This window comes from Rhinopithecus roxellana, chromosome 9 (assembly GCF_007565055.1).
Source record: "Rhinopithecus roxellana isolate Shanxi Qingling chromosome 9, ASM756505v1, whole genome shotgun sequence".
NCBI classification, from domain to species: Eukaryota; Metazoa; Chordata; class Mammalia; order Primates; family Cercopithecidae; genus Rhinopithecus; species Rhinopithecus roxellana.
Window position 1 is genome coordinate 112,233,014 of NC_044557.1, and position 13,848 is coordinate 112,246,861.

At 43.7% G+C, this 13,848-nt stretch overlaps 1 protein-coding gene across 2 annotated transcripts in view; it reads left to right on the top strand.

The window, feature by feature from the left end:
• Positions 1-13,848, top strand: part of DOCK5 (dedicator of cytokinesis 5) — a 238,167-nt gene that overhangs the window by 48,696 nt on the left and 175,623 nt on the right. For both annotated transcript variants that reach the window (XM_010378154.2, XM_030937398.1), the window contains exon 2: positions 11,438-11,521. In XM_010378154.2, coding sequence (XP_010376456.2) covers positions 11,438-11,521 — 84 coding nt within the window. The remainder of the gene's footprint in view (positions 1-11,437; positions 11,522-13,848) is intronic.

Here is a 13,848-nt window from a genome sequence, read left to right on the forward strand (position 1 = left end):
AATAGCCTAGAAACCCTGTTTCAGCAGTAAGTGCAGGCAGGTGTAGACTTCATTCATCTTTCTCTCCTCTCAGGTGTCACTCCCCACATTGCCTGCTGTTCAGTGTCTGAAAACCAACGTGTCCTGTATATTTTGCCCAGTTTTTAATGCTTAAAGCAGGATAATTCATCTGGTCCCTGATGGGTTGGTTCCCTGGTTCCCTGGTCCACCTGGACAACAAGTAGAATTGAAATATGTTTTTTTTTTTGAGACGGAGTCTCGCTCTGTCGCCCAGACTGGAGTGCAGTGGCCATATCTCAGCTCACTGCAAGCTCCGCCTCCCGGGTTTACGCCATTCTCCTGCCTCAGCCTCCTGAGTAGCTGGGACTACAGGCGCCCGCCACCTCGCCCGGCTAGTTTTTTGTATTTTTAGTAGAGACGGGGTTTTACTGTGTTAGCCAGGATGGTCTCGATCTCCTGACCTCGTGATCCGCCCGTCTCGGCCTCCCAAAGTGCTGGGATTACAGGCTTGAGCCACCATGCCCGGCCGAAATATGTATTTTTTAGGTAGAAAAAATCTCAAATTCAAACTGATATTTCCAACCCACATCGTCCCAGAATCAGTTAACTTTTTTGATTGTGTACTCGTCTTTGCTGCTGAAAGATCTTGGTTCCAAAGACATAAGCAATAATTGCTTGTTTTTGTTGCTTCTCATTTTATTCTTAACCAGAAGAGTTAGGTCAAACACAAGCTCGCTTTACTGATGAGGGAACAGAAGCCTGCAAAGATTGAATCACTTGCCCTAGAGTTCAGGATGGTAGTTTTTTTGACCACACCATGGAAAATATCTTCAATGGCACAGCTATAATTTTGTTCACCTTGGTCTCTCACTTTTCTTTCCTTTTTAAAATTGTAGTTATTTTTTAGTGCTTCATTTTTTTAAAATTTTGTTTTATTTTTAATTTTCATAAGTACATAGTAGGTGTATATATTTATGGGGTACATAAGATGGTGTTTTTTTTGTTTGTTTGTTTGGTTTTGTTTCTTGAGATGGAGTCTCTCTGTGTTGCCCAGGCTGGAGTGCAGTGGCCGGCTCACTGCAAGCTCTGCCTCCCTGCAAGCTCTGCCTGCCGGGTTCATGCCATTCTCCTGCCTCAGCCTCCCAAGTAGCTGGGACTACAGGCGTCCGCCCCCACACCCAGCCAACTTTTTCTTTCTTTGATATGTTTAGTAGAGATGGGGTTTCACTGTGTTAGCTAGGATGGTCTCGATCTCCTGACCTCGTGATCCACCTGTCTTGGCCTCCTAAAGTGCTGGGATTACAGGCGTGAGCCACCATGCCCGGCCATAAGAGATGTTTTGATGCAGACATACAATGTGAAATAATCACATCAGGTCTGTCACTTTGAACTTCACACACACGTGTACAGACACATGTCCTATTTTTCCGTTTCCTCACTGTAATTTAAGTAGGGTGTGATTCTGGCATGTGTAAATACCCAGGAAGTTGAGATTCAATTCTAAAATCCTCCTGAGTAGGATCCAGAGGTTAAAGAAGTCAAGCCAGAGCTTGTCCTCAGACTGGCCCAGGGCTGGAAGCTGCTATTGTACTTGCATTTTTAGGTTGATATTGTCAAAGTAAAGACTTTTGTAGCCTGTTTGGGGATCATTACTTTTCTCAGTGAAATGTTTGTCTCATTCATGTAGATACGGTGGAAATAATTGGTGACGTCCTTGACTGTCATTTAAAAGTGCTTTTTCTAGATTCCATAGTAACCTCTGGCATTTATCTTCAGATTCTCTATTCTTCAGTGATGATTTCTGTCTGTAACAGAGTCTTAGCTCAACAGAGTCTTAGATGTGACCATCTTAATTTACATCTGTTCACCTTTGGTTTAATAAGGATGTGTACCAAGAAGAACCTGATAAGAAGACTTTATTTGCTTTGGAAAAGATGTTCTGGGCTGGGTAGTGAGCTATTTTCCTTAAAGCCCTGCAATAGTTGTCAGATTTTTTTTCTGTTTTACTTTTTCCTATTTTGCTTAATAAGGAAGACACTCATTGAGAAAAATGGAGGCTAATAGAACTATAGGCATGAATAACATTAGCATGTGTACCTTTGATATTATATACAGCCTGAGGGTCCTGTAGTGAGTACATGACCAAGGCCATCTTTAGTATTCTGAATAATACCCTGGTTCCTCATTGAATTGTTGCAGAGATGCTTGGAAGGGGGAGCAAGAAATGGAGAATACATTAAAATATTCCCTGTGCCTGGTGCTGCTTCTTAGAGGAGCTCTGGATTTAGCTGCCTGCAATAAAATGGCTTTGCTCTAATCAAGGACACCTGTATTTCATTGTCTGTCAACCGTTGCCTTGGAAGGACCATTGAGGCTGATTTGTTCTGTGACCTCTCCTCTCCAGTCCTTCCTGATTCACTGTTTTCATTGACTGACTCCCACTGGTTTATTGATGAGAGGGTAGTGTCCATCTTTGAGGATGTAGCTGTCTCCATGTCCGAATGGGAAGCTGGACAGGGCAAGAAAGGGAAGGAGTGGAGGGGAGGACACTGCTCTTTACTCACTGTCTGCCAAGTGTTAGTCATCATTTTGGCCCTGCGCAAATTCTCCTTTTTGGGCTTCACAAAACCATAGGAAGAATGTACTGTTGCCTCCCTTTTTCAGATGAGGAAGCTGTGGGAAAAAACTCATGATTATACACCTTAGACTTTTTGTTCTGTAATTTTGTGTTTGTTTGTTTGTTTGAGACTGGGTCTTGCTGTCACCTAGGTAGTGCAGTGGTACAATCTCAGCTCACTGTAGCCTGGACCTCCCGGGCTCAAGCAATCCTCCCACATCACCCTCTCGGGTGGCTGGGACCATAGGCACACACCATTATGCCTGGTTGATTTTTATTATTTTTTGAGACAGAGTCTCCCTATGTTGCCCAGGCTGGGCTCGAACTCCTGAGGTCAAGCAATCTTCCTACTTAGCCTCCCAAAATGCTGGGATTACAGGCGTGAGCCACCATGCTGGGCCCTTGTTCTGTAATTTTGAATTGCCTTGTTTCTGCTTTCCTGCTGTAAGCATTTCACGTAAATTTAATCTCATATTCATGTAAATGAGGTGGCTTCTAAGTCATCACTTGCTGCCAGTGAGGCAATCAAGAAACAATATTTGGCCGAGCGCGGTGGCTCAAGCCTGTAATCCCAGCACTTTGGGAGGCCGAGACGGGCGGATCACGAGGTCAGCAGATCGAGACCATCCTGGCTAACATGGTGAAACCCCGTCTCTACTAAAAAATACAAAAAAACTAGCCGGGCAAGATGGCGGGCGCCTATAGTCCCAGCTACTCGGGAGGCTGAGGCAGGAGAATGGCGTGAATCCTGGAGGCGGAGCTTCCAGTGAGCTGTGATCCGGCCACTGCACTCCAGCCCGGGCGACAGAGCGAGACTCCACCTCAAAAAAAAAAAAAAAAAAAGAAACAATATTTGAGTTTATATCTGAGAAATGTCCCTCCAGTTCAAGATACTTACCTATTCCCTTCACAAATATATATAATCTTCAAGATAGAGATTTTTTTCTTTTCTTTTTTTTTTTTTTTTTTTTTGTAACAGAGTCTCACTGTCATGCAGGCTGGAGGGCAGTGGTGTGATCTCAGCTCACTGCAACCTCCGCCTTCTGGGTTCAAGCGATTCTTGTGCCTCAGCCTCCCAAGTAGCTTGGATTACAGGTGCGTGCTGCCATGCCTGTGTAATTTTTATATTTTTAGTAGAGAGTGGGTTTTACCATGTTGACCAGGCTGGTCTTGAACTCCTGACTTCAAGTGATCCACCTGCCTCGGCCTCCCAAAGTGCTGGAATTATAGACATGAGCCACTGCACCCGGCCAAGATAGAGATTTCTAAATAGTAATCAATGCATTGATTACGAAATTCTCTCTTCTCCAAAACTATCTAGAAAATGAAGTTAAGAATCCTGTGAGAGCTTGCTGTTATGGAGTACTGTTGGTGAGAAATAAAGCTGATATCCTAACCTGATAGCCCCTGTCCTGGATAGATCTGAACAGAGAGATGGCGTGATGGTCATCTCATCGTAGAAAGACCGATTTGGAACCTACTTATAATTATCAGCCTAAAACCACAGATTTGACTTCTTGGTTTTATACCTATTATTGAATATGATTTTCTAGTCCTTATAGTACAGTGTAATTAAAGAGCACAAGAAAATGAAATCTGTTCGGCCTTCTAGGATATCACTCCAGGAAAGCTAAGATGAAGATCAAAGATGAGTTGTGCCTCTTTAGTTTTTACAAAATGCGTATCTGAAGCTAGGCACATCAAGATCATAATGGAAAAGAAGAATTATAACCATCTTTTTTTTTTTTTTTGAAACAGAGTCTCACTGTGTTGCCCGGGCTGGAGTGCAGTGGTGCGATGCTGGCTCACTGCAAGCTCTGCCTCCCAAGGTCAAGTGATTCTCCTGCTTCAGTCTTCTGAGTAGGTGGCATTACAGGCATGCGCTACCACGCCCAGCTAATTTTTTTTATTTTTATTTTATTTTTTGTATTTTTAGTAGAGATATGGTTTTACCACGTTGGCCAGGCTGGTCTCGAACTCTTGACCTCAAGTTATCCGCCTGCCTCGGCCTCCCAAAATTCTGGGATTACAGGCATTAGCCACTGCGCCTGGCCATAATCTTCTTTGGAATATTATGAATGATATACGCCTCCAACTGGGATCTCATTTTGTGTTTCCTGGATCTTTCTTTTGTAAATTCTATCAGGTGACCAATAAAAAATATAATGTTGTGGCTATTCTTCAGGGGATTGTAATTTGAGGATTCATGAAATAATCTCATTCATTAGAAATATTCATTACTTGGCAGGGCTGGGTGTCCCATGCCTGTAATCTCAGCACTTTGGGAGGCCAAGGTGGGTGGATCACATGAGTCCAGGAGTTCAAGACCAGCCTGGCCAAGATGGTGAAACTTCATCTCTACAAAAAAAATAAAAAAATTAGCCAAGTGTGTTGGCACATGCCTGTAGGCCTAGGTACTTGGGGAAATGAGGCAGGAGGATCACCAGAGCCTGGGGAGGTCAAGGCTTCAGTGACCCATGATTGCACCACTGTACTCTGGCCTGGTTGATAGAGTGAGTCCCTGTCTCAAAAAAATAAAAAATATTTACTTAACTAGCTGCAGGCTTTTCATTGTCAAAACTGATCACTCAGTTTGCAGCCAATAAGTCTGTTCTGTTGGTTTCTTATTGCATAATCCCAGGACTTCAGTTTTCTTTTCTCTTGTAAGCCTGGTTTAAAAGAAAGAGCCAAATCAAAGATTCAGTAAAATGCAAACTATTTTGTCTTGTCTACTTGGCTCTGCAAAATTATACTTTCCTGTTATAAACAGTAAGCTGCTTAGGGAAGAATTCCAGCAATTTGTCTTTCCCAATGCTGTTCATGGCTGCCAGCGAGGCAACGTATGTACAGCAATTCCCGGTTCTTGTTTAATTTCCTCAGTCAAAACAAGAGTTTGTGGTGGTGCCTGCTGGTTCAAAAATGACACTTGTTTCTTTTGCCTCTTCTCATTACCCCGTGAATCAGAAGACATTAGAGCCAGAGGAATCTTTAAAGCCAATCCTACTTTACAGATAAGAAACTGAGGCCCAGACTTAGTAGCTCCTTCAAGGTCATGCATTGTGTAAGTGGTAAAGTTGAGTCTTGAATCTGTTTTGCTTACCCTGAAGTTTTTCTTGGTTTCCCATTTCTGTAGCTTTCTCTATAACAGCTATTCATGTTCTAGAAAGAAACTATGGGGCCCACAAAGTGCATTAGTTGTATTCTCATTCTTGAAATAGCATCAGACTAGTAGACAATGTGATCATCAGTCACTGATGTGTATGAGAAAGCTTGGTTTGGGAAGTAGGACCGTCATTTAAAGAGAGAAATCTAGGCTCTTCTCTTTGTTTCTGGGCTATTCCAGGGCATATCTTCACCATTATGGACTGGCTTGGTCAAATGCGATGAACAGACCACCTTTATAACAGCTTTGCTGCTTGCAAGCTGGGTTTAACCCTTCTGAGTCTCAGCTTCCCCATTAAATAATGTGACACCTGGCATCCACTCTATACAATTACTAAGATATATATGAAAGTGAACTATAAAATAACACTGGAAATATGAGGTATATTAAGATATGGAGTGCATACTACCAAAGCCAAGAGTTGGAATGAATAGATGATGGCTGTAAGTGATTGGAAATCTTGTTTGTGCTTTTGCCCAGAGACATGAAACAGATTGTACAAACATCCTCAGTGCGGTGACTTTTCACTCCAGCGAAAGGCGTTGTTGAAGGGATATGTTTCTAACATTAATCTCTTGGAAAGCTTAGGTTGGAGAGGCAGATTCTCTCTTGTGATAAACCAAATGGGTGGAGAAGTGATTTTAGTAACCCTTTCTTGAGTGATAGGAAACCAAAGCCTCTGTGTTCTGGAGGAAAGCAGAAGTGTGTTTGAGTTTGGGGAAGAAGTGGTGAATAACTGAACTTTTTGATGGATTTTATAGAAAGGATAAAAATATGTGTTTTTTAAATATATTCTTTTCTGAAGTCATTATTACACCTTGAGTACTTTCTTTGGGACTAAGCCTGTGCCTTGTAATGAGAAAGACACAAAAGTAATGTGTAATGAGGGCCCCAATCATAGGGGTTTCCTTCTAATTGATGGTAGACCATTACACAAGGTTGTCTGTGATTAAAAACCCAAACTGCGCTGGAAGGGAAAATTGTTGTGGAATGTCAGAGAAGAAAGAGATCCACACAGGTAATCGGGAGCTAGTAGCCATTTGTTGAATTGAATTGTGGATGTGAAATCTGGATTGTTAAGAAGTCAAGACAGGCTCTTGTTCTAGGCAGAAACAAACCATGGACTGAGCTCAGAATTTAGGGGAGAACATACGAGTCTTCACTGGAGAGTAGGTTGGAGTTTCGCAGATAGAGACAAAGATGGATAATTACGGGCTGGGACAATTTTGGAGGTGTTTTGAGTCAGGCTTAGAGATCTAGGTTTTAAGCAAACAAATCGGTCTTTGGTGGGTGGGTGGGGGTGTGTGTGTGTGTGTGTGTGTGTGTGTGTGTGTTTCCAGCAGTCTTTGGTAGGTGTTTGTGTTTGGAGCTTCCAGAGCAAGTACTGCCTTTGAGAGCTTCTGCTTACTTTTCTAATGACCGGAACCAGGAAGAGGTGAAGCTTGGTCATTACACAATGCATTGTGATTCAGTGACCTCACTACTTCCTGTTTTCATTTGAGAAGGGGGCCAATGGAAGGGACCATTTCAGTACAAGGCCATGAATAGGGACTAGGAGATATCAAGGATGTGAGGTCTACCAGACTAGCAGGCAGAGCATGCGTATAAACCAGCAGACCAATGAAGGAGTTGAACTCCAGTGGAATGGCAGCGGTGGCCCAGTGATCCATGAGCAGGTCTAGGAATTGAGAATTACTCCTACTTCTGAATCGTGTGCGATTTCTCCTAACCTATGTCACCAGCCAATCCTGGTTGTGAATTCATAGCCTAGTCCATAAACTCAATAGTAAAATAAATTCCAACATACTTTGTCCAGGCTTCTGTGCCAGGAGTGCAGGAGAGCTCTACTTGGATGACTTCCTTCGTCAAGGAGAGGCCACTGGAAAATGGGTGGCTGGACATGTGCTCCTCCCTGCTCACTGATAGGTTGTCTGTGATATCAGCCAAGCTGCAGGTGCATGGTGAACTGCAGGCTCAGGGAAGAGCTGGGAAGAGCCGGGAAGACCCGCCAAGGGCAATGTCAGGGACGCCTTTCTTCCCTGTGGGATATGCTGATAGATTGAGTGACTATCCATTCATCAGTGTGGATGGTCACTCATCAGGCCTGCAGAGATGGGAGCCTTATGGGTTCCTTGAATTGTCAAGTCCATGGCTCGAGCTGAATCTCTAAGGGGATTCTTTTTTCCTGGAAAGATGTAGTTCCCTCATCAGTAGAGTGAGGGTAAGAAGTAAATCTACTTAAAAAAAAAATCCAGCTTCCGTCAAGTGTAATTTACATACCATAAAATCCAGCCATTTTAAGCATATAATTTAATGATTTTTAGTAATTTTACAGAGTTGTGTAAACATCACCACAACCCAGTTTTAGGATGTTTTCACCTCCCCAAGAAGCTCCTTAGGGCCTTTTGTGGTCAATCACCATTCCTTCCTCACAGCCCCAGGAACCAATAATCTCCTATACTACCTTTGATAGATTTGCTTAATTCTGGACATTTTGAATACATGGTATCATAAACTATGTGGTCTTTTGCATCTGGCTGCTTTCCTTTAGTGTAATGTTTTGAGGTTCATTCACATTGTAGTATGTGTCTGTATTCCATTTCTTTTCATTGCTGCATAGTATTCCATTGCATGGATATACCATATTTCATGTATCCTTCCATCAGTTAACAAATTATTTCCATTTTTTGGGGCTATTGTGAATAATGCTACTGTAGTGGATTTCAGTGGCTGCTGTGACAAATTATACACTTGATGTCTTAAGACAGTAGGGGTTTATTCTCTCACAGTTCTGGAGATGGGAGTTAGGGAGTCAAGGTGCAAACAGGGCTGTGCTCCCTCTGGAGGCCCTCGGGGAGATTCCATTCCTTGCTTCTTCCAGCTTCTGGTGGATACTGTCCTTCACTGACTTGCTGTCACGTCAGTTCAATCTCAACCTCCATCTGCACGTCAGCTTCTCTCCAGTGTGTCTCTCAGCTCTCTCTCTTTCTCTCTTGTAAAGATATATGTGATTGCATTTAAGGCCACCCTCATAATTCAGGGAAGACAACTCCTCTCAAAATTCTTGTCACTGGCCATTAGAAAAATGCAAATAAAAACCACAGTGAGATACCATCTCACGCCAGTTAGAATGGCGATCATTAAAAAGTTAGGAGGCCAGGCGTGGTGGCTCACGCCTGTAATCCCAGCACTTTGGGAGGCTGAGGTGGATCACGAGATCAGGAGATTGAGACCATCCTGGCTAACACGGTGAGACCCCCATCTCTACTAAAAGTACAAAAAAAAATTAGCCAGGCGTGGTGGTGGGCACCTGTAGTCCCAGCTACTGGGGAGGCTGAGGCGGGAGAATGGTGTGAACCCGGGAGGTGGAGGTTGCAGTGAGCCAAGATTGCGCCATTGCACTCCAGTCTGGGCAACAGAGAGAGAGACTCTGTCTCAAAAAAAAAAAAAAAAAGTCAGGAAACAACAGATGCTGGAGAGGATGTGGAGAAATAGGAATGTTTTTACACTGTTGGTGGGAGTGTAAATTAGTTCAACTATTGTGGAAGACAGTGTGGCGATTCCTCAAGGATCTAGAACCAGAAATACCATTTGATCCAGCAATCCCATTATTGGGTATATACCCAAAGGATTATAAATCATGCTACTATAAAGACACATGCACATGTATGTTTATTGCACCACTGTTCACAATAGCAAAGACTTGGAACCAACCCAACTGCCCATCAATGATAGACTGGATAAAGAAGATGTGACACATATACACCATGAAATACCATGCAGCCATAAAAAAGGATGAGTTCATGTCCTTTGCAGGGAAATGGATGAAGCTGGAAACCATCATTCTCAGCAAAGTAACACAGGAACAGAAAATCAAACACCACATGTTCTCACTCATAAGTGAGAATTGAACAATGAGAACACAGGGACACAGGGAGGGGAACATCACACACCGGGGCCTGTTGGGGGCTGGGGGCCTAGGGGAGGGATAGCATTAGGAGAAATACCTAATGTAGATGATGGGTTGATAGGTTCAGCAAACCACCATGGCACGTGTATACCTATGTAACAAACCTGCACGTTCTGCACATGTATCCCAGAGCTTAAAGTATAATTAAAAAAAAAAAAAATCCTTAACTTAATCAACTCTTTTGCCTTACAGGGTAACATACATAGGTTCCAGGGATTTGATGTGAATTTATTTTGGGGGGGGGCGGGCACCTTTACAGCCCACCACCACAGGTCTGAACATTCACATCAGGTTCTTATGTAGACACATGGCTTCATTTCTCTTTGTAGGTACCTAGGAATGGATTGCTAGGACCTATGGTAAATTTATGTTTAACTTTTGAGAAGTTGCCCAACTGTTTTCAGAGGGGCTGTACCATTTTACATTCCTACCAGCAATGCAGGAGAGTTCTAGTTTCTCCACATTCTTGCCATTTGTCTGCCTTTTCTTTTTTCTTTATCATAGTCATTCTAGTGGGTGTGGAGTGGTATTTCACTGTGGTTTTAATTTGTATTTCCCCATGACTAATAGTGTCGAACATCTCTTCATGTGCCTGTTAGCTATTCATACATACTTTTTGGCAAAATATCTATTCAAAGCTCTGGCCTGTCTTAAAATTGGGTTGTCTTCTTTTTTTGAGTTATGAGTTAGTCTGTCGTTTTTCACAACCTGGCCCAGCCTTTGCTGGGTTCTAAGGACTGTGGTGGCTGAGGTCACCTTGACTAGGAAGTGCTGCGGTAACCCAGTTGCCCAGGGTACCTTGGGCTGGGGCCAGGCACCATCACTGCACCGTGCCCTGTGTCAGTTTGTCACTGGAGGGTGGATGGGCCTCACAGGTGGCCTTTTGCCATTAGATACTGTGTTATGGAAGCCAGGACATGGCTCGCCTGTGTCCTAGAGATCATTAGTTCCGGGTTCTTGCAGGCTGGCTGTTGTCTGATGAACAGGGCACTGACCAACGGAATCCCACAATATATTCTCATTGTAACCTGATTGTTTCTTTCCTAACACTTATCACAACTTTAACTAGTTATTTCTGTGATTATGTATTTGATATCTTTCTTCCTTCCACTAGACTATTAAGTTCCTTGGGGATGGGGCCATGTTGATGTGATTTTACCCTCTATCACTGGTCTCTAACACAGTTCGTGATATGTAGCAGGCAATTGATCAATATTTGTTGGATGGGGGAAATGAGGATCCATTCTCTGCTTTACAATGATTGATTCACATGAAATTATTAAATAGAGAGTTGTTTGTTGACCGAATTGTTCACTAACCCCTGCATGTATCTTTAGTGACATGTATTCTTTTTTTTGTTTTTGAGACAGAGTCTCATTTTATCGCCCAGGCTGGAGTGCAGTGGCGTGATCTTGGCTCCCTGCAATCTCTGCTCCCAGGTTCAAGCAATGCTCCTGCCTCAGCCTCCCAAGTAGCTGGGATTATAGGCATCTGCCACCACGCCCAGCTGATTTTTGTATTTTTAGTAGAGACGGGGTTTCACCATCTTGGCCAGGCTGGTCTTGAACTCCGGACCTTGTGATCCACCCACCTCGCCCTCCCAAAATGCTGAGATTATAGGCGTGAGCCACTGCGCCCGGCCAAGTGACATGCATTCTAATTTGCCTTTTTTATTTCTCATTTCCAGCGATCTATAACTACAATGCTTCTCAAGATGTGGAGCTCTCCTTGCAGATCGGCGACACAGTTCACATCCTGGAGATGTACGAGGGTAAGTCTGGCTGACCTTTTGCCAGATGAGGGCAGGGGAAAAACATTGTGAGTTACTTATTAAAAAGGCACTTTGAGTAAATATCACCCTGCTTGACTTCCTGAAACAGTGCTAGTAAAAATTCAGGAAGTACTTGGGTGACACAATTTTGAACAGAGTGATTTCAAAACAGCCAGCTGAATACATGAGCACAAACCTGCACAGACACCAGGGTGAAAGCTCATGCGTATGTGAAGGGCGCTGGTGTGGCCAGGCCACTTGGGCACAGAAGGATCAGCGACACAGCTGGCTCGCGAGGAGACACTTGGGACACTGGGCTGGCAGTAGCTCAAAGGAAGCACTGCTGATTAAGGGTCTGTTTCTATTCAGCACTAAATGTTCCCAGGTTGGGGGAGAAATGAGGGAGAGTCTTTCTGGTGTTGCTGAGATTCTTTTAGAAAATTAGGTCAGGACTGCAGCAGGTCCAGAAAGCCTGATTGTATATTTCCTTCAACTAGGTCAGACTAGGGCCGTGGTTCCGTTAACCTGTTAAAGGGCTGCGGGGTATTACTTAGGACTGCCTATTTGTCTGCAAAGCACTGGTCATGTCTGTACCCACTCCACTGCAGGCTTCCAACTTCAGTTCAGGTTCTCTAAATCCTAGAAGAAGTCTTCCTCCATATAGCCACATTTTTAATCCAAACCTCCAGAGCACAATAAAAGCATAGCCAAGCCACTGAAGTTGAGGACCAAACCAAGAACAACTTTTACGGTCCAGTTATTCTCTCAGAAGGTTAGGGTACAAATGAGGTAGAAGTTAGGCGGATTTGACAGGGACTGTGCATTTTCCGGGTCTAGCCCCCATGTAAACCCCTGTGATGGTGAAATGGCAGAGATGGTCCGCTAGGACCCCATGCAGGTTCCTAGGGTGGAACAGGATGACACAGGATGAGAAAGAGGAGATGGGAAGGCAGGAGGAAAGGAAGCAGGATTTGGCTATATAACAGCTAAATTATCTGCCTGATTGCATGGAAGACTCTGCTATTACTGCCTCCTCCCTTCAGTTTTTGGCAGAGGGCTGGGGTTTCACATTATCCTTTCCCCTTCCACACAACTCAGTGTAATCATGTAGCTCCCAGGGGCAGAGAGAAGACAGAGAGGGCTGTGTGAACTCCCTTTCTGTCTCTACTGCTTATTCTTACCGTCTCAGGCCCAGCCAAGCATCAGTTCAAAGTCTCCAAGACACTAGGGCAGTAACCTTATCTTTTCCAGAATCCTTTGCTTATGGAAACCACAGCTCTTCCAATCTTATCAACTCATACCTCTTTTGTCAGGAGGCCAGATTAATTCACTTTGTCTAGCCTCAATGAATGCACATTTTCCTATTGTACAGGTAAAAAGTATGTGTTCAGTTTTTCTAACTCTTCCATGTGGGCTTGGAAAGAATGTATATTTAAGGATCATTGGGTGCAAAGTTCTTTTTTTTTTTTTTTCTTGAGACAGAGTCTCACTCTGTCATCCAGGCTGGAGTGCGGTGGCACGATCTCAGCTCACTGCAACCTCCGCCTCCCGGGTTCAAGCGGTTATCATGCCTCAGCCTCCTGAGTAGCTGAGATTACAGGCGTACGTCATCACACCTCGCTAATTTTTGTATTTTTGGTAGAGATGGGGTTTCACCATATTGGCCAGGCTGGTCTTGAACTCCCGAGCTCAGGTGATAGCCCCATCTTGACCTCCCCAAGTGCTGGGATTACAGGTGTGAACCACCATGCCTGGCGGCAAAGTTCTATGTATGATAATTAGGTTCTAATTTCTGAGTCATTTTTCAGGTTTGCTATATGCTAACTTTTTTTTTCTGCTTTTTCTGTTACTGATAAAACTGTGTTAACTCTTCCACCATGATCGTAGTTTGTGTGTCTTTACGGTGATGTCAGCTGTTTGCTTTATGTATTCTGAGACTTGTTTTTAGGTGCCTGCTATTTTAGAATTGTTGTGTTAAACAGTTCTAACTTTTAATTCCTATTTATTAAACCCATTGTCTTAATCGGTAGTAACATACTATGTCTTACTCTGTGTTGTGTGAAATTGCAGCCAACTCACTGGCAAGTCCCAGGGCTTCAATTTTTGTCCTCCTGGCTCCATAGGGCCATTAAAAATGCTGCTCAGCTTCTCAGCCACTTAGGAATCCTTTCTTTCTTTGCTTTGTTTTGTTATGTTTTTTGGAGACAGAGTCCCGCTCTGTCCTCCAGGCTGGAGTGCAGCGGCTCAATCTTGGCTCACTGCAAGCTCCGCCTCCCGAGTTCAAGTGATTGTCTTGCATAAGCCTCCTGAGTAGCTGGGATTACAGG